General features: G+C 38.6%; 1 protein-coding gene across 1 annotated transcript in view; it reads left to right on the top strand.

Moving 5' to 3' along the window:
* The window catches only part of WNK3 (WNK lysine deficient protein kinase 3), a 154801-nt gene that overhangs the window by 119480 nt on the left and 18726 nt on the right, over positions 1 to 16595 (top strand). The window contains exon 21 of the mRNA XM_032619722.1: positions 796 to 1007. Coding sequence (XP_032475613.1) covers positions 796 to 1007 — 212 coding nt within the window. The remainder of the gene's footprint in view (positions 1 to 795; positions 1008 to 16595) is intronic.

Genomic DNA, 16595 nt, shown 5'->3' with positions numbered 1-16595 from the left:
ACAGCAGAAACTAACACACCATTGTAAAACAATTATACTGCAATTAAGATGTTAAAAAATTTGTGTTCTAATTAATACTAAGGATGTGCATCATCTCATATTTATTGGCTACTTGTATTTCCTCTTCTTTGGAGTCACCTTTTCATATTCTTTCCCCCTTTTTCTATAAAGTTGTTTCTTTTTTTCTTATTGATTTTTAGGAGCTATTTATATATTCTGAATATTAACCTTTTACTATATGTTACAAATTTTTTTCCTGTTTATACTTGCAACATATAATAAAGAAAAGGTTAATATTATCAGTACTATGAGACTTTAATTTTTTTTTTTTGTCTTTTTTGCGGTATGCGGGCCTCTCACTGTTGTGGCCTCTCCCGTTGCGGAGTACAGGCTCCGGACGTGCAGGCTCAGCGGCCATGGCTCACGGGCCCAGCTGCTCCGCAGCATGTGGGATCTTCCTGGACTGGGGCACGAACCCGTGTCCCCTGCATCGGCAGGCGAACTCTCAACCACTGCGCCACCAGGGAAGCCCTAGACTTTAATTTTTTTAATTATTTTTTACTGTATTGAAGTTTTAGAAATTCATTTTTGTCAATTTATTGAGCTTTTTATGTCTGATTAGTTTAATGTCACACTTAGGAAGGCATTGAAAATCTTAAAATTGTGAAAATATTCTGTATTTCCACATTCTTAATCTAAATTCCTTGTTAAACTTTACTTGTACTGGTAGAGTTCCTTGGCTCATCTGTATGGTGCCTGTGCCATTAAAATGCTTTCTGCATGATTTTCCTTCAGACACATTCAGGAGGTGGTAAATCTTCAAACCCAGCAGAATAAGGAGCTACAGGAGCTCTATGAACGCCTTCGGGCAATTAAAGATGGCAAAGTCCAATCATCAGAAATTCCTCTACCACCTGCATCACCACGTAGACCAAGATCTTTCAAAAGCAAACTTCGAAGCCGTCCCCAGTCCTTGACACATGTGGACAGTGGCACAGTTGCAACAGGTAAATCAATCTTAAAAGTGATTAAAAAAAACTGGTCAAAGATCAGCAAAATTAGAAAAATAACAATAATTAACTTATTTTTTATTAAGCTAAGGTGATTTAAAGAAGTATACATTATTCTGAGGTTCTTTTCCACTTTGTTGGTGCTGAATGTTCTTTTATGAAATAATGATGAGGATAGGTGATAGATTTTGGAGAGCAGATGAGTGTTATGTTTTCATTTGGAAAACAAATACCTGGAAACCCGGAAACCCAGTTTAAATCCCCAAAACTGCTGGTCTAGCATTTGGAGTTTGTTGAGGAGTTTATTGCTTAACAAAGATAATCTTAAAAGTAAAGTTATGTTCTATCTGATGTAAGAGATCTTCATTTATTACGAGACTATTAGAAAAACTGTACATCTTTGAATTTGTAAAAAGAGAGGATCAGTCTCAACTTAATAAAGAAGTTGTTAATCAGGTCAGACTTACTTGGTTACTTGTGCATAGTCAAGGTGGGGTTGAGGGTGAACTGTAAGGGTATATGTGAGATCTCAACAGAATTTGTGATAGGCAGAAAAATGGTCCCCCCCTCAAAGACATCCATGTGCAAATCCCTGCAACCTGTGACTATGTTCAATTATATGGCAAAAGGTAATTGAGGTTGTAGATGGAATTTAAGATGCTAATCAACATTTTAAGATAGGGAGATATCCTGGATTATCTGAGTGGGCCCAGTGTAATCACAAGGGTCCTGTAAAGTAGAAGAGAGAGGCAGAAGAAAAGATATGAGGAAGGAAGCAGTGTCAGAGAGATGCAGCACTGCTGGCTTTGAAGATGGAGGAGAAGGGCCACAAACCAAGGAATGCAGGCAACCCATAGAAGCTGGAAAAGACTGGGGAAGTTTGAAAAAACAAGGTTTATTATTCACAGGTCCTGGGGAGTACACATCGTGTGGGCCACATAGCAAGAGGTTTGGTCAGGAGATGGGAAACAGGAGTACATACTAGAGAGCAACAGCGCACACTAGCAGATCTGGGGTTCTTACTTTATTCTGGTTGAGGGTGGGGTACCTAGGGTTTCACAAGTTCACTGTTTATTGAGAGTGAGAGTGGGAATTAAAGCACAGGGAGAGAAAAGCAGGGTCACTCAAATGATCAGTTATCTAGGTCAACCAGGGCTTTCTAAAAGGGAAACTTCATGGGTGGGGTGGCCTGGCTCTTTATATAGTTGTATAGCTGGCAATGGGTTTACTTGAGATGGATTTCTTTGAAATGTATATACCTCAGCAATCAAAAGCTTAATGTCAGGCACTTTCTTATTAGAATCAAAAAAGCTAATTGTCAGGCACTTACACCACACTGCTTCTTTCTAGTCAACCATGGGATCTCATGGTAAAAACATGCCTTTTGAGATTGGTTTTTTGACTCATAACATTGTCTTTGGGATTATTTAAGTTATTTTGTGTTATAATAGCTTATTCCTTTTAGTTGCTGAGTAATATTCCATGCTATGGATGTACCACAGCTTGTGTTTTTTTTCTTTTTCAACATCTTTATTGGATTATAATTGCTTTACAATGGTGTGTTAGTTTCTGCTTTATAAAAAAAGTGAATCAGTTATACATATACATATGTCCCCATATCTCTTCCCTCTTGCATCTCCCTCCCTCCCACCATCCCTATCCCACCCTTCTAGGTGGTCACAAAGCACTGAGCTGATCTCCCTCTGCTATGCGGCTACTTCCCACTAGCTATCTATTTTACAATTGGTAGTGTATATATGTCCATGCCACTCTCTCACTTTGTCCCAGCTTACCCTTCCTCCTCCCCGTATCCTCAAGTACATTCTCTAGTAGGTCGGCATCTTTATTCCTGTCTTCCCCCTAGGCTCTTCTGATCATTTTTTTCTTTCTTCTTTTTTTTTTTAGATTCCATATATATGTATTAGCATACGGTATTTGTTTTTCTCTTTCTTACTTACTTCACTCTGTATAACAGTCTCTAGGTCCATCCACCTCACTATAAATAACTCAATTTCGTTCCTTTTTATGGCTGAGTAATAGTCCATTGTACATATGTGCCACATCTTCTTTATCCATTCATCTGTTGATGGACACTTAGGTTGCTTCCATGTCCTGGCTATTGTAAATAGAGCTGCACTGAACATTTTGGTACATGACTCTTTTTGAATTACAGTTTTCTCAGGGTATATGCCCAGTAGTGGGATTGCTGGGTCATATGGTAGTTCTATTTGTAGGTTTTTAAGGAACCTCCATACTCTTCTCCATAGTGACTGTATCAATTCACGTTCCCACCAAAGTGCGAGAGGGTTCCCTTTTCTCCACACCCTCTCCAGCATTTATTGTTTGTAGAATTTTTGATGATGGCCATTCTGACCGGTGTGAGATTATATCTCATTGTACTTTTGATTTGCATTGCTCTAATGATTAATGATGTTGAGCATTCTTTCATGTGTTTGTTGGCAGTCTGTATATCTTCTTTGGAGAAATGTCTATTTAGGTCTTCTGCCCGTTTTTGGATTCGGTTGTTTGTTTTTTTGATATTGAGCTGCATGAGTTGCTTGTATGTTTTGGAGATTAATCCGTTTTCAGTTGCTTCATTTGCAAATATTTTCTTGCATTCTGAGGGTTGTCTTTTGGTCTTGTTTATGGTTTCCTTTGCTGTGCAAAAGCTTTTAAGTTTCATTAGGTCCCATTTGTTTACTTTGTTTTTATTTCCATTTCTCTAGAAGGTGGGTCAAAAAGGATCTTGCTGTGATTTATGTCATAGAGTGTTCTACCCATGTTTTCCTCTAAGAGTTTGATAGTGTCTGGCCTTACATTTAGGTCTTTAATCCATTTTGAGTTTATTTTTGTGTATGGTGTTAAGGAGTGTTCTAATTTCATTCTTTCACCTGTAGCTGTCCAGTTTTCCCAGCACCACTTATTGAAGAGGCTGTCTTTTCTCCACTGTATTCTTGCCTCCTTTGTCAAAGATAAGGTGACCATATGTGAGTGGGTTTACCTCTGGGCTTTCTGTTGTGTTCCATTGATCTATATTTCTGTTTTTGTGCCAGTACAATACTGTCTTGATTACTGTAGCTTTGGAGTATAGTCTGAAGTCAGGGAGCCTGATTCCTCCAGCTCTGTTTTTCTTTCTCAAGATTGTTTTGGCTATTCGGGGTCTTTTGTGTTTCCACAAAAATTGTGAAGTTTTTTGTTCTAGTTCTGTGAAAAATGCCATTGGTAGTTTGTTAGGGATTGCATTGAATCTGTAGATTGCTTTGGGTAGTAGAGTCATTTTTCACAATGTTGATTATTCCAATCCAAGAACATGGTATATCTCTCCATCTATTTTTTATCATCTTTAATTTCTTTCATCAGTGCCTTATAGTTTTCTGCATACAGGTGTTTTGTCTCCTTAGGTAGATTGATTCCTAGGTATTTTATTCTTTTGTTACAATGGTAAATGGGAGTGTTTCCTTAATTTCTCTTTCAGATTCTTCATCATTAGTGTATAGGAATGGAAGAGATTTCTGTGCATTAATTTTGCATCCTGCCACTTTACCAAATTCATTGACTAGCTCTAGTAGTTTTTTGGTAGCATCTTTAGGATTCTCTATGTATGGTTTCATGTCACCTGCAATCAGTAACAATTTTACTTCTTTTCTGATTTGGATTCCTTTTATTTCGTTTTCTTCCCTGATTGCTGTGGCTAAAACTTCCAAAACTATGTTGGATAGTAATGGTGAGAGTGGGCAACCTTGTCTTGTTCCTGATCTTACTGGAAATGGTTTCAGTTGTTCACCATTGAGAATGATGTTAGCTGTAGGTTTGTCATACATGGCCTTTGTTATGTTGAGGTAGGTTCCCTCTATGCCTACTTTCTGGAGGGCTTGTATCATAAATTGGTGTCGAATTTTGTCAAAAGCTTTTTCTCCATCTATTAAGATGATCATATGGTTTTTCTCCTTCAGTTTGTTAAAATGGTGTATCACATTGATTGATTTGCATATATTGAAGAATACTTGCATTCCAGGGATAAACCCCACTTGATCATGGTGTATGATCCTTTTAATGTGCTGCTGGAATCTGTTTGCTAGTATTTTGTTCAGGAGTTTTGCATCTATGTTCATCAGTGATATTGGCCTGTAGTTTTCTTTCTTTGTGACATCTCTGTCTGATTTTGGTATCAGGGTGATGGTGGCCTCCTACAATGAGTTTGGGAATCTTCCTACCTCTTCTATATTTTGGAAGAATTTGAGAAGGATAGGTGTTTGCTCTTCTCTAAATATTTGATAGAATTCTCCAGTGAAGACATCTAGTCCTCCTGGGCTTTTGTTTCTTGGAAGATCTTTTAATCTCAGTTTCAGTGCTTTTGATTTGTCTGTTTATATTTTCTGTTTCTTTCTGGTTCAGTCTTGGATGATTTTGCTTTTCTAGGAATTTGTCCATTTCTTCCAGGTTGTCCATTTATTGGCATATAGGTGCTTGTAGTAATCTCTCATGATTCTTTGTATGTCTGCAGTGTCAGTTGTTACATCGCCTTTTTAATTTGTAGTTCTATTGATTTGAGTCTTCTCCCTTTTTTTCTTGATGAGTCTGGCTAATGGTTTATCAGTTTTGTTTATCTTCTCAAAGAACCAGCTTTTAGTTTTATTGATCTTTGCTATTGTTTCCTTCATTTCTTTTCCATTTATTTCTGATCTGATCTTTATGATTTCTCTCCTTCTGCTAACTTTGGGGTTTTTTTCTTCTCCTTTCTCTAATTGCTTTAGGTATAAGGTTAAGTTGTTTATTTGAGATGTTTCTTGAGGTAAGATTGTATTGCTATAAACTTCCGTCTTAGAGCTGCTTTTGCTGCATCACATAGGTTTTAGGTCGTTGTGTTTTCATTGTCATTTGTTTCTAGGTATTTTTGATTTCCTCTTTGATTTCTTCAGTGATCTCTTGGTTATTTAGTAGTGTATTGTTTAGCCTCCATTTGTTTGTATTTTTTATAGATTTTTCCTGTAATTGTTATCTAGTCTCATAGTGTTGTGGTCGGAAATATTACTTGATACGATTTCAGTTTTCTTAAATTTACCAAAGCTTGATTTGTGACCCAAGGTATGATCTATCCTGGAGAATGTTCCATAAGCACTTGAGAAGAAAGTGTATTCTGTTGTTTTTGGATGGAGTGTCCTATAAATATCAATTAAGTCCATCTCGTTTAATGTATCATTTAAAGCTTGTGTTTCCTTATTTATTTTCATTTTGGATGATCTGTCCATTGGTGACAGTGGAGTGTTAAAGTCCCCTGTTGTGATTGTGTTACTGCTGATTTCCCCTTTTATGGCTGTTAGCATTTGCCTTATGTATTGAAGTGCTCCTATGTTGGGTGCATAAATATGTACAAATGTTGTATCTTCTTCTTGGATTGATGCTTTGATCATTATGTAGTGTCATTCTGTGTCTCTTGTCTATTTTGTCTGATATGAGAATTGCTACTTGAGCTTTCTTTTGATTTCCATTTGCATGGAATATCTTTTTCCATCCCCTCACTTTCAGTCTGTATGTGTCCCTAGGTCTGAAGTGGGTCTCTTGTGGGCAGCATATATACGGGTTTTGTTTTTGTATCCATTCAGGCGGTCTGTGTCTTTCGGTTGGAGCATTTAATCCATTTACATTTAAGGCAGTTATCGATATGTATGTTCCTATTACCATTTTCTTAAATGTTTGGGGTTTGTTATTGTAGGTCTTTTCCTTCTCTTGTGTTTCCTGCCTAGAGACGTTCATTTAGCATTTGTTGTAAAACTGGTTTGCTGGTGGTGAATTCTCTTAGATTTTGCTTGTCTGTAGAGGTTTTAATTTCTCCTTCGAATATGAATGAGATCCTTGCTGGGTAGAGTAATCTTGGTTGTAGGTTTTTCCCCTTCATCACTTTAAATATGTCCTGCCACTCTCTTGTGGCTTGCAGAGTTTCTGCTGAAAGATCAGCTGTTAACATTATGGCGATACCCTTGTGTGTTATTTGTTGTTTTTCCCTTGCTGCTTTTAGTATTTTTTCCATTTAATATTTTTACCTTGGTCCTTCATCTGCTGTGTGTTTCTCTGTCTTCTCATTTTGCTTAACTTACCATGTTTGGGGTCTCCTTTTCACAGGCTGCAGGTTCACAGTGTCTGTTGTTTTTGGTGTCTGCCCCCAGTGGCTAAGGTTGGTTCAGTGGGTTTTGTAGGCTTCCTGGTGAGGGGACTGGTGCCTGCGTTCTGGTGGATGAGGCTGGATCTTGTCTTTCTGGTGGGCAGGATCGTGTCTCGTGGTGTGTTTTGGGGTGTCTATGACCTTATTATGATTTTAGGCAGCCTCTCTGCTAATGGGTGGGGTTGTTTTCCTGTTTTGCTAGTTTTTTGGCAGAGGGTGTCCAGCACTGTAACTTGCTGGTCATTGAGTGGAGCTAGGTCTTAACGTTGAGATGTAGATCTCTGGGAGAGCTTTCGCCATTTGATATTATGTGGAGCCGGGAGGTCTTTGGTGGACCAATGTCCTGAACTCCGCTCTCCCATCTCAGAGCCACTGGCCTGACACCCGGCTGGAGCACCAAGACCCTGTCAGCCACACGGCTCAGAGGAAAAGGGAGGACAAAAAAGGAAGAAAGAAAAATCTAATAAAATAAAATAAAGGTATTAAAAGAAAAAATATATATTATTAAAATTTAAAAAATTTTAAATTCATAAAAAAAGGAAAGAAAGAAAGAAAGAAGGAAAGAGCAACCAAACCATTAAAGAAATCCACCAATGATAACAAGCGCTAAAAACTATGCTAAGAAAAAAAAAGACAGACAGAACCCTAGGACAAGTGGTAAAAGCAAAGCTATACAGACAAAATCAAAGAAGTATATACATACACACTCACAAAAAGAGAAAAAGGAAAACAGTATATATTTCTATATATTACAAAATTAAAAAGGAAGAGAGCAACCAAATCAGTAAACAAATCTACCAATGGTAATAAACTCTAAATATTAAACTAAGATAAACGTAAAACCAGAAACAAATTACATGCAGAAAGGAAACCCGAAGTCTACAGTTGCTTCCAAAGTCCCCCGCCTCAATTTTGGGATGATTTCTTGTCCATTCAGGTATTCCAGAGATGCAGGGTACATCGAGTTGATTTTGGATATTTGATCTGCTAGCTCCATGCGGGCTAGCTGTGGCGCACCAGTCCCCTTCAGGCTGTTCACGCAGCCAACTCCAGTTCTCTCCCTGGGATCTGACCTCCAAATCCGGAGTCTCAGCTCCCAGCCCCCACCCCCAGCCCCGCCCTGGTGGGTGAGCAGAGAAGCCTGTCAGGCTGGTGAGTGCTGGTCGGCACTGATCCTCTGTGCGAGAATCTCTCTGCTTTGCCCTCTGTACCCCTGTTGCTCTTCTCTCCTCCGTGGCTCCGAAGCTTCCCCCCCGCCACCCCCCATCTCCACCAGTGAAGGGGCTTCCTAGTGTGTGGAAACTTTTCCTCCTTCACAGCTCCCTCCCAGTGCTGCAGGCCCTTTCCCTACTCTTTTGTCTCTGTTTTCTCTTTTTTCTTTGGCCCTACCCAGGTACGTGGGGACTTTCTTGCCTTTTGGGAAGTCTGAGGTCTTCTGCCAGCGTTCAGTAGGTGTTCTGTAGGAGGTGTTCCACATGTAGATGTATTTCTGATGTATTTGTGGGGAGGAAGGTGATCTCTACATCTTACTCCTCTGCCATCTTGAAGGTCTCTCTGTTTATTTGTTTAGTGATTTTCCTTTACTAATTCTGTATTCCCTGAGTTCCTTGCTAGCCATTGAGTTCTTTGCTAGGTAAAAAATTTCTAAAAAAATTTTTAAAGCCTGGTATGCTAGGGTTCACACCTGGGCCAGTACAGTTAGTGGTGAACCAATAATTGGTCAGAATATTTTATTAAATGCCTTGTCTGGTTGTCGTCGTCAAGAAAATCTCTGTGAGAAGGCACACCTTCAGGCTTCAGTTTGCAAGATATCCTTTGAATTTACTTCCTGCTTGCCCAGGAACTCAAATCCAGCCAGAATTGAATGACTAGTCCATTCTCCTTTTTCAGGTCTTTCCTGGTATGGCAGAGATTTATATTCCCAGGAATATGTCAGAGGTTTTCAAATTTTCCTATAGTCATTTAGTTGTCCTAACATTGTTTTTAAATTCTAGACCAGGATCTTATTTGCCCAAACTGAAATCATAGCCTTAAGCATCTGATTTGTTGCCAGCACTTTCCTATTGTTTCAGTAATACTCTGGAAGTAGCCCCCTACCTCTTCCCGCCCCTCATACCCATGCCTGGCTGGGCTGAGCTGAACTCTGAGTGAAATCAAATACCCACCACACTAATAATACAGGTTTTCCCAGGTTGTTTCGAGTTCAGACAAAATATTGACTGTGCTCTGGGGATAGTGCTTTTATTTTTTTTTTATTTTTTTTAAACATCTTTATTGGGGTATAACTGTTTTACAATGGTGTGTTAGTTTCTGCTTTATAACAAAGTGAATCAGCTATACATATACATATGTTCCCATATGTCTTCCCTCTTGCGTCTCCCTCCCTCCCACTCTCCCCATCCCACCCCTCCAGGCTGTCACAAAGCACCGAGCTAATAGGGGATAGTGCTTTTAAGGGAGCTCAAAAAGAGGTCTGTTTTCTCCATTGTCTGCAGTGTTCCTGGCTTTTGGCTACCACAACACTGAGCTGGGGCGAAAGGGGTATGGGAATTATGACAAGTTAAAAATGTCACAGACCTCAGTAGTTTGTCCTGGGTTAATGATTTTTATTTTGTTCTTTGTCTTTGGATAATTGTTAGAGTTCTGAAATGGTTGGTTTTAGTTGTTTTGCCCACATTTTCATTGTCTTAAGAGCAAATTCACCTAGGTCCTTTCGCTGCATTTTTTGAAGGCATTCTCCTCCCTCTTATTCTATTTTCTGAAACAGTTTGTGTTGAATTAGTATCATTTCTTCTTTAAATGTCTAGAAGAATTTTCCAGGGAAACCATGTGGGCTCAGAGATTTATTTTTTTAGAGGTTTTTAACTGCAAATTCAAATTCTTGAATAGTAGTTATAGGATTATGCAGGTTATAAATTTCCTGTTGGCTGAGTTTTGGTAGCTTGTGGATTTTGAGAACTTGGTCCATTTCATCTACGTTGCTGAATCTTTGTGTTTAGAGTTGTTCATTATTATTTTCTTAATATCTTGTATATCTGTAGTATTATCATCTCTTTAATTCCTGATATCTGTAATTTGCATCGTTTTTTTTCTTTGTCAGTCTTGTAGATGTTCATCAATTTTATTGATCTTTTCAAAGATCCATTTGTACTTTTATTGATTTTCTCTGTTGTTTTCCAATTTTAAATTTCATCGATTTCTGCTATTATCTTTATTATTTCCTTCCTTCTACATGCCTTGTTTTTATTTTGCTGTTTTTCTGGTGTCTTAAAATAGAAGCTTAGATTTTTGATGTGAGACCTTTCTTTTTGTAATACAAGCATGTAATGCTATAAATTTTCCTTATGAGCCCTACTTTGGCTGCATCTACTAAGATTTTTAAAAATTAAGCTTTATTTTGGGGGGATATTTTTAGATTTACACAAAAATTATTAAGATAGTACAGAAAGTTTCCATATCTCTCATGCCCAGTTTCTCCAATTATTAACATCTTATACATTAGTATGGTACATTTATCACAGCTAATAAACCAATCTAGATACATGATTGTTAATCAAAATCCACATTTTACTCTGATTTCCTTAGTTTTTACTTTATATCCTTTTTCTGTCCCAGGATCACATCCAGGACATCACATTATATTTAGCAGTCATGTCTCCTAGGCTCCTTTTGGCTTCAACAGTTTCTCACAATTTCCTTGTTTTTGATGACCCTGACAGTTTTGAGGAGTACTGGTCAGTTATTTTGAAGAATTTTGTTTTTGAACAAATCTTTACTTACTGGTGTTGGGCGGGAAGAAATTTTCCTCTGTCATTCTAGGTTCCTCTGGCTGGTCTAAGAATTAAATTAACATGAAACAAATTAATAGGAGAAAATCAAACACAAGTTTAATAACATGTATACATGGGAGACATTCACAGAAAGATAGACAAGATGAAAAGGCAGAGGGCTATGTACCAGATGAAGAAACAAGATAAAACCCCAGAAAAACAACTAAATGAAGTGATGATAGGCAACCTTCCAGAAAAGGAATTCAGAATAATGATAGTGAAGATGATCCAGGACCTCGGAAAAAGAATGGAGGCAAAGATTGAGAGGATGCAAGAACTGTTTAACAGGGCTTCCCTGGTGGCGCAATGGTTGAGAGTCCACCTGACGATGCAGGGGACACAGGATCGTGTGCTGGCCCGGGAAGATCCCACATGCTGTGGAGCGGCTGGGCCTGTGAGCCATGGCCGCTGGGCCTGCGTGTCCAGAGCCTGTGCTCCGCAACGGGAGAGGCCACAACAGTGAGAGGCCCGCGTACCACAAAAAAAAAATAAAATAAAATAAGGAAATGTTTAGTAAAGACCTAGAAGAACTAGAGAACAAACAAACAGAGATGAACAATACAATAACTGAAATGAAAACTACACTAGAAGGAATCAATAGCAGAATAACTGAGGCAGAAGAACGGATAAGTGACCTGGAAGACAGAATGGTGGAATTCACTGCTGCGGAACAGACTGAAGAAAAAAGAATGAAAAGAAATGAAGACAGCCTAAGAGATCTCTGGGACAACATTAAACACAACAGCATTCGCATTATAGGGGTCCCAGAAGGAGAAGAGAGAGACAAAGGACCAGAGAAAATATTTGAAGAGATTATAGTTGAAACCTTCCCTAACATGGGAAAGGAAATAGCCACCCAAGTCCAGGAAGCGCAGGGAGTCCCATACAGGATAAACCCAAGGAGAAACACGCCAAGACACATAGTAATCAAATTGGCAAAAATTAAAGACAAAGAAAAATTATTGAAATCAGCAAGGGAAAAATGACAAATAACATACAGGGAACTCCCATAAGGTTAACAGCTGATTTCTCAGCAGAAACTCTACAAGCCAGAAGGGAGTGGCATGATATACTTAAAGTGATGAAAGGGAAGAACCTACAACCAAGAATACTCTACCCAGCAAGGATCTCATTCAGATTTGGTGGAGAAATCAAAAGCTTTACAGAGAAGCCAAACCTAACAGAATTCAGCACCACCAAACCAGCTGTACAACAAATGCTAAAGGAACTTCCCTAAGTGGGAAACACAAGAGAAGAAAAGGACCTACAAAAACAAACCCAAAACAATAAGAAAATGGTCATAGGAACATACATATCAATAATTACCTTAAACGTGACTGGATTAAATGCTACAACCAAAAGACATAGGCTTGCTGGATGGATACAGAAACAAGACCCATATATATGCTGCTTACAAGAGAGCCACTTCAGACCTAGGCACACATACAGACTGAAAGTGAGGGGATGGAAAAAGATATTCCATGGAAATGGGAATCTAAAGAAAGCTGGAGTAGCAATACTCCTATCAGATAAAATAGACTTAAAAATAAAGAATGTTACAAGAGACAAGGAAGGACACTACCTAATGATGAAGGGATCAATCCAAGAAGAAGATATAGCAATTATAAATATATATGCACCCAACATAGGAGCACCTCAATACATAAGGCAACTGCTAACAGCTATAAAAGAGGAAATCGACAGTAACACAATAGTGGGTGACTTTAACACCTCACTTACACCAATGGACAGATCTTCCAAAGTGAAAAGAAATAAGGAAACACAAGCTTTAAATGACACAATAGACCAGATTTAATTGATATTTCTAGGACATTCCATCCAAAAACAGCAGATTACACTTTCTTCTCAAGTGCTCATGGAAGAGTCCCCAGGATAGACCACATCTTGGGTCACAAATCAAGCCTCAGTAAATTTAAGAAAATTGAAATCATATCAAGCATCTTTTATGACCACAGCGCTATGAGATTAGAAATGAATTACTGGGAAAAACATGTAAAAAACACAAACTCATGGAGGCTAAACAATACGGTACTAAATAACCAAGAAATCACTGAGGAAATCAAAGAGGAAATCAAAAAATACCTAGAGACAAATGACAACAAAAACACGATGATCCAAAACCTATGGGATGCGGCAAAAGCAGTTCTAAGAGGGACGTTTATACCTATAGAAGCCTACCTCAAGAAACAGGAAAAATCTCAAATAAACAATCTAACCTTACACCTAAAGGAACTAGAGAAAGAGGAACAAACAAAACCCAAAGGAAAGAAATCATAAAGATCAGAGCAGAAATAAATGAAATAGAAACAAAGAAAACAATAGCAAAGATCAATAAAACTAAAAGCTGGTTCTTTGAGAAGACAAACAAAATTGATAAACCAGTAGCCAGACTCATCTGGAAAAAGAGGGAGAGGACTCAAATCAATAAAATTAGAAACGAAAAAGGAGAAGTTACAACAGACACCGCAGAAATACAAAGCATCCTAAGAGACTACTACAAGCAACTGTATGCCAATGAAATGGACAACCTGGAAGAAATGGACAAACTCTTAGAAAGGTATAACCTTCCAAGGCTGAACCAGGAAGAAATAGAAGATATGAGCAGAACAATCATAAGTAGTGGAATTCAAACTGTGATTAAAAATCTTCCAACAGGACTTCCCTGGTGGTGCAGTGGTTGGGGGTCCGCCTGCCAATGCAGGGGCCACGGGTTCGTGCCCCAGTCCAGGACGATCCCACATGCCACAGAGCGGCTGGGCCCGGGAGCCACGGCCACTGAGCCTGCGTGTCGGGAACCTGTGCTCTGCAACGGGAGAAGCCACAACAGTGAGAGGCCCGCATACAGCAAAAAAAAAAAAAAATCTTCCAACAAACAAAAGTCCAGGACCAGATGACTACACAGGTAAATTCTGTCAAACATTTAGAGAAGAGCTAACAACCATCCTTCTCAAACTCTTCCATAACATTGCAGAGGAAGGAACACTCCCAAACTCATTCTATGAGGCCACCATTACCCTGATACCAAAACCAGACCAATATACTAGAAAAAAAAGGAAATTACAGACCAATATCACTGATGAATATAGATGCAAAAATCCTCAACAATATACTAGCAAACAGAATCCAACAACACATTAAAAGGATCATACACCATGATCAAGTGGGAGTTATACCAGGGATGCAAGGATTCTTCAATATACGCAAATCAATCAATGTGATACACCATATTAACAAACTGAAGAATAAAAACCATATGATCGGGCTTCCCTGGTGGCGCAGTGGTTCAGAGTCCCCCTGCCAATGCAGGGGACACGGGTTTGTGCCCTGGTCCAGGAAGATCCCACATGCCGTGGAGTGCCTAGGCCCGTGAGCCATAGCCGCTGAGCATGCGTGTCCGGAGCCTGTGCTCTGCAACAGGAGAGGCCACAACAGTGAGAGGTCCGCGTATCACACACACACAAAAAAACCCCATATGGTCATCTCAATAGATGCAGAAATAACTTTTGACAAAATTCAATACCCATTTGTGATAAAAACTCTCCAGAAAGTGGGCATAGAGGGAACCTACCTCAACATAATAAAGGTCATATACGACAAACCCACAGCAAACATCATTCTCAATGGTGAAAAACTGAAAGCATTTCCTCTAAGATCAGGAACAAGACAAGGATGTCCACTCTCACCACTATTATTCAACATAGTTTTGGAAGTCCTAGCCACAGCAATCAGAGAAGAAAAAGAAATAAAAGGAATACAAATTGGAAAAGAAGTAAAGCTGTCACTGTTTGCAGATGACATGATACTATACATAGAGAATCCTAAAGATGCCACCAGAAACTACTAGAGCTAATCATTGAATTTGGTAAAGTTACAGGATAAAATATTAATGCACAGAAATCTCTTGCATTCCTATACCCTAATGATGAAAAATCTGAAAGAGAAATTAAGGAAACACTCCCATTTACCACTGCAACAAAAAGAATAAAATACCTAGGAATAAACCTACCTAGGGAGACAAAAGATTTGTATGCAGAAAACTATAAGACACTGATGAAAGAAATTAAAGATGATACCAACAGATGGAGAGGTATACCATGTTCTTGGATTGGAAGAATCAATACTGTGAAAATGACTAAACTCTCCAAAGCAATCTACAGATTCAATGCAATCCCTGTCAAGTTGCCAGTGTAATTTTTTACAGAACTAGAACAAAAAATCTTAAAATTTGTATGGAGACACAAAAGACCCCAAATAGCCAAATCAGTCTTGAGGGAAAAAAATGGAGCGGGAGGAATTAGACTCCCTGACTTCAGACTATACTACAAAGCTACAGTAATGAAGACAATATGGTACTGGCACAAAAACAGAAACATAGATCAATGGAACCAGATAGAAAGCCCAGAGATAAACCCAGGCACCTATGGTCAACTAACCTATGACAAAGGAGGCAAGGATATACAATGGAGAAAAGACAGTCTCTTCAATAAGTAGTGTTGGGAAAACTGGACAGCTACGTGTAAAAGAATGAAATTAGAACACTCCCTAACACCATACACAAAAATAAACTCAAAATGGATTTGAGACCTAAATGTAAGACCGGATACTATAAAACTCTTAGAGGAAAACATTGGAGGAACACTCTTTGATATAAATCACAGCAAGATCTTTTTTTATCCACCTCCTAGAGTAATGGAAATAAAAACAGAAATAAATAAATGGGACCTAATGAAACTTAAAAGCTTTTGCACAGCAAAGGAAACCATAAAGAAGACGAAAAGACAACCCTCAGAATGGGAGAAAATATGTGCAAACAAATCAATGGACAAAGGATTAATATCCAAAATATATAAAGAGCTCATGTGGCTCAATATTGAAAAAACAAACAACCCAATCCAAAAATGGACACAAGACTTAAATAGACATTTCTCCAAAGAAGACATACAGAAGGCCAAGAAGCACATGAAAAGCTGCTCAACATCACTAATTATTAGAGAAATACAAATCAAAACTACAATGAGGTATCACCTCACACTAGTTAGAATAGGCACCATCGCAAAATCTACACACACCAAATGCTGGAGAGGGTTTGGAGAATAGGGAACCCTCTTGCACTGTTGGTGGGAATGTAAATGCATACAGCCACTATGGAGAACAGTATGGAGTTTCCTTAAAATACTAAAAATAGAATTACCATATGATCTAGAAATCCCACTACTAGGCATATACCCAGAGAAAACCATAATTCAAAAAGACACATGCACCCCAATGTTCATTGCAGCACTATTTACAATAGCCAAGTCATGGAAGCAACCTAAATGCCCAGTGACAGACGAATGGGTAAAGAAGTTGTGGGACCTATATACAATGGAATATTACTCAGCCATAAAAAGGAACGAAATTGGGTCATTTGTTCAGATGTGGATGGATCTAGAGTGAAGTAAGTCAGAAGGAGAAAAACAAATAGCGTATATTAAATCCTGTATGTGGAACCTAGAAAAATGGTACAGATGAACCGATTTGCAGGGCAGAAGTTGAGACACAGATGTAGAGAACAAATGTATGGACATAAAGGGG

This window comes from Phocoena sinus, chromosome X, assembly GCF_008692025.1.
Source record: "Phocoena sinus isolate mPhoSin1 chromosome X, mPhoSin1.pri, whole genome shotgun sequence".
NCBI lineage: Eukaryota > Metazoa > Chordata > Mammalia > Artiodactyla > Phocoenidae > Phocoena > Phocoena sinus.
Note: the sequence above shows the minus strand (reverse complement) of the source record. Positions and strands in the feature narration are given on the sequence as shown.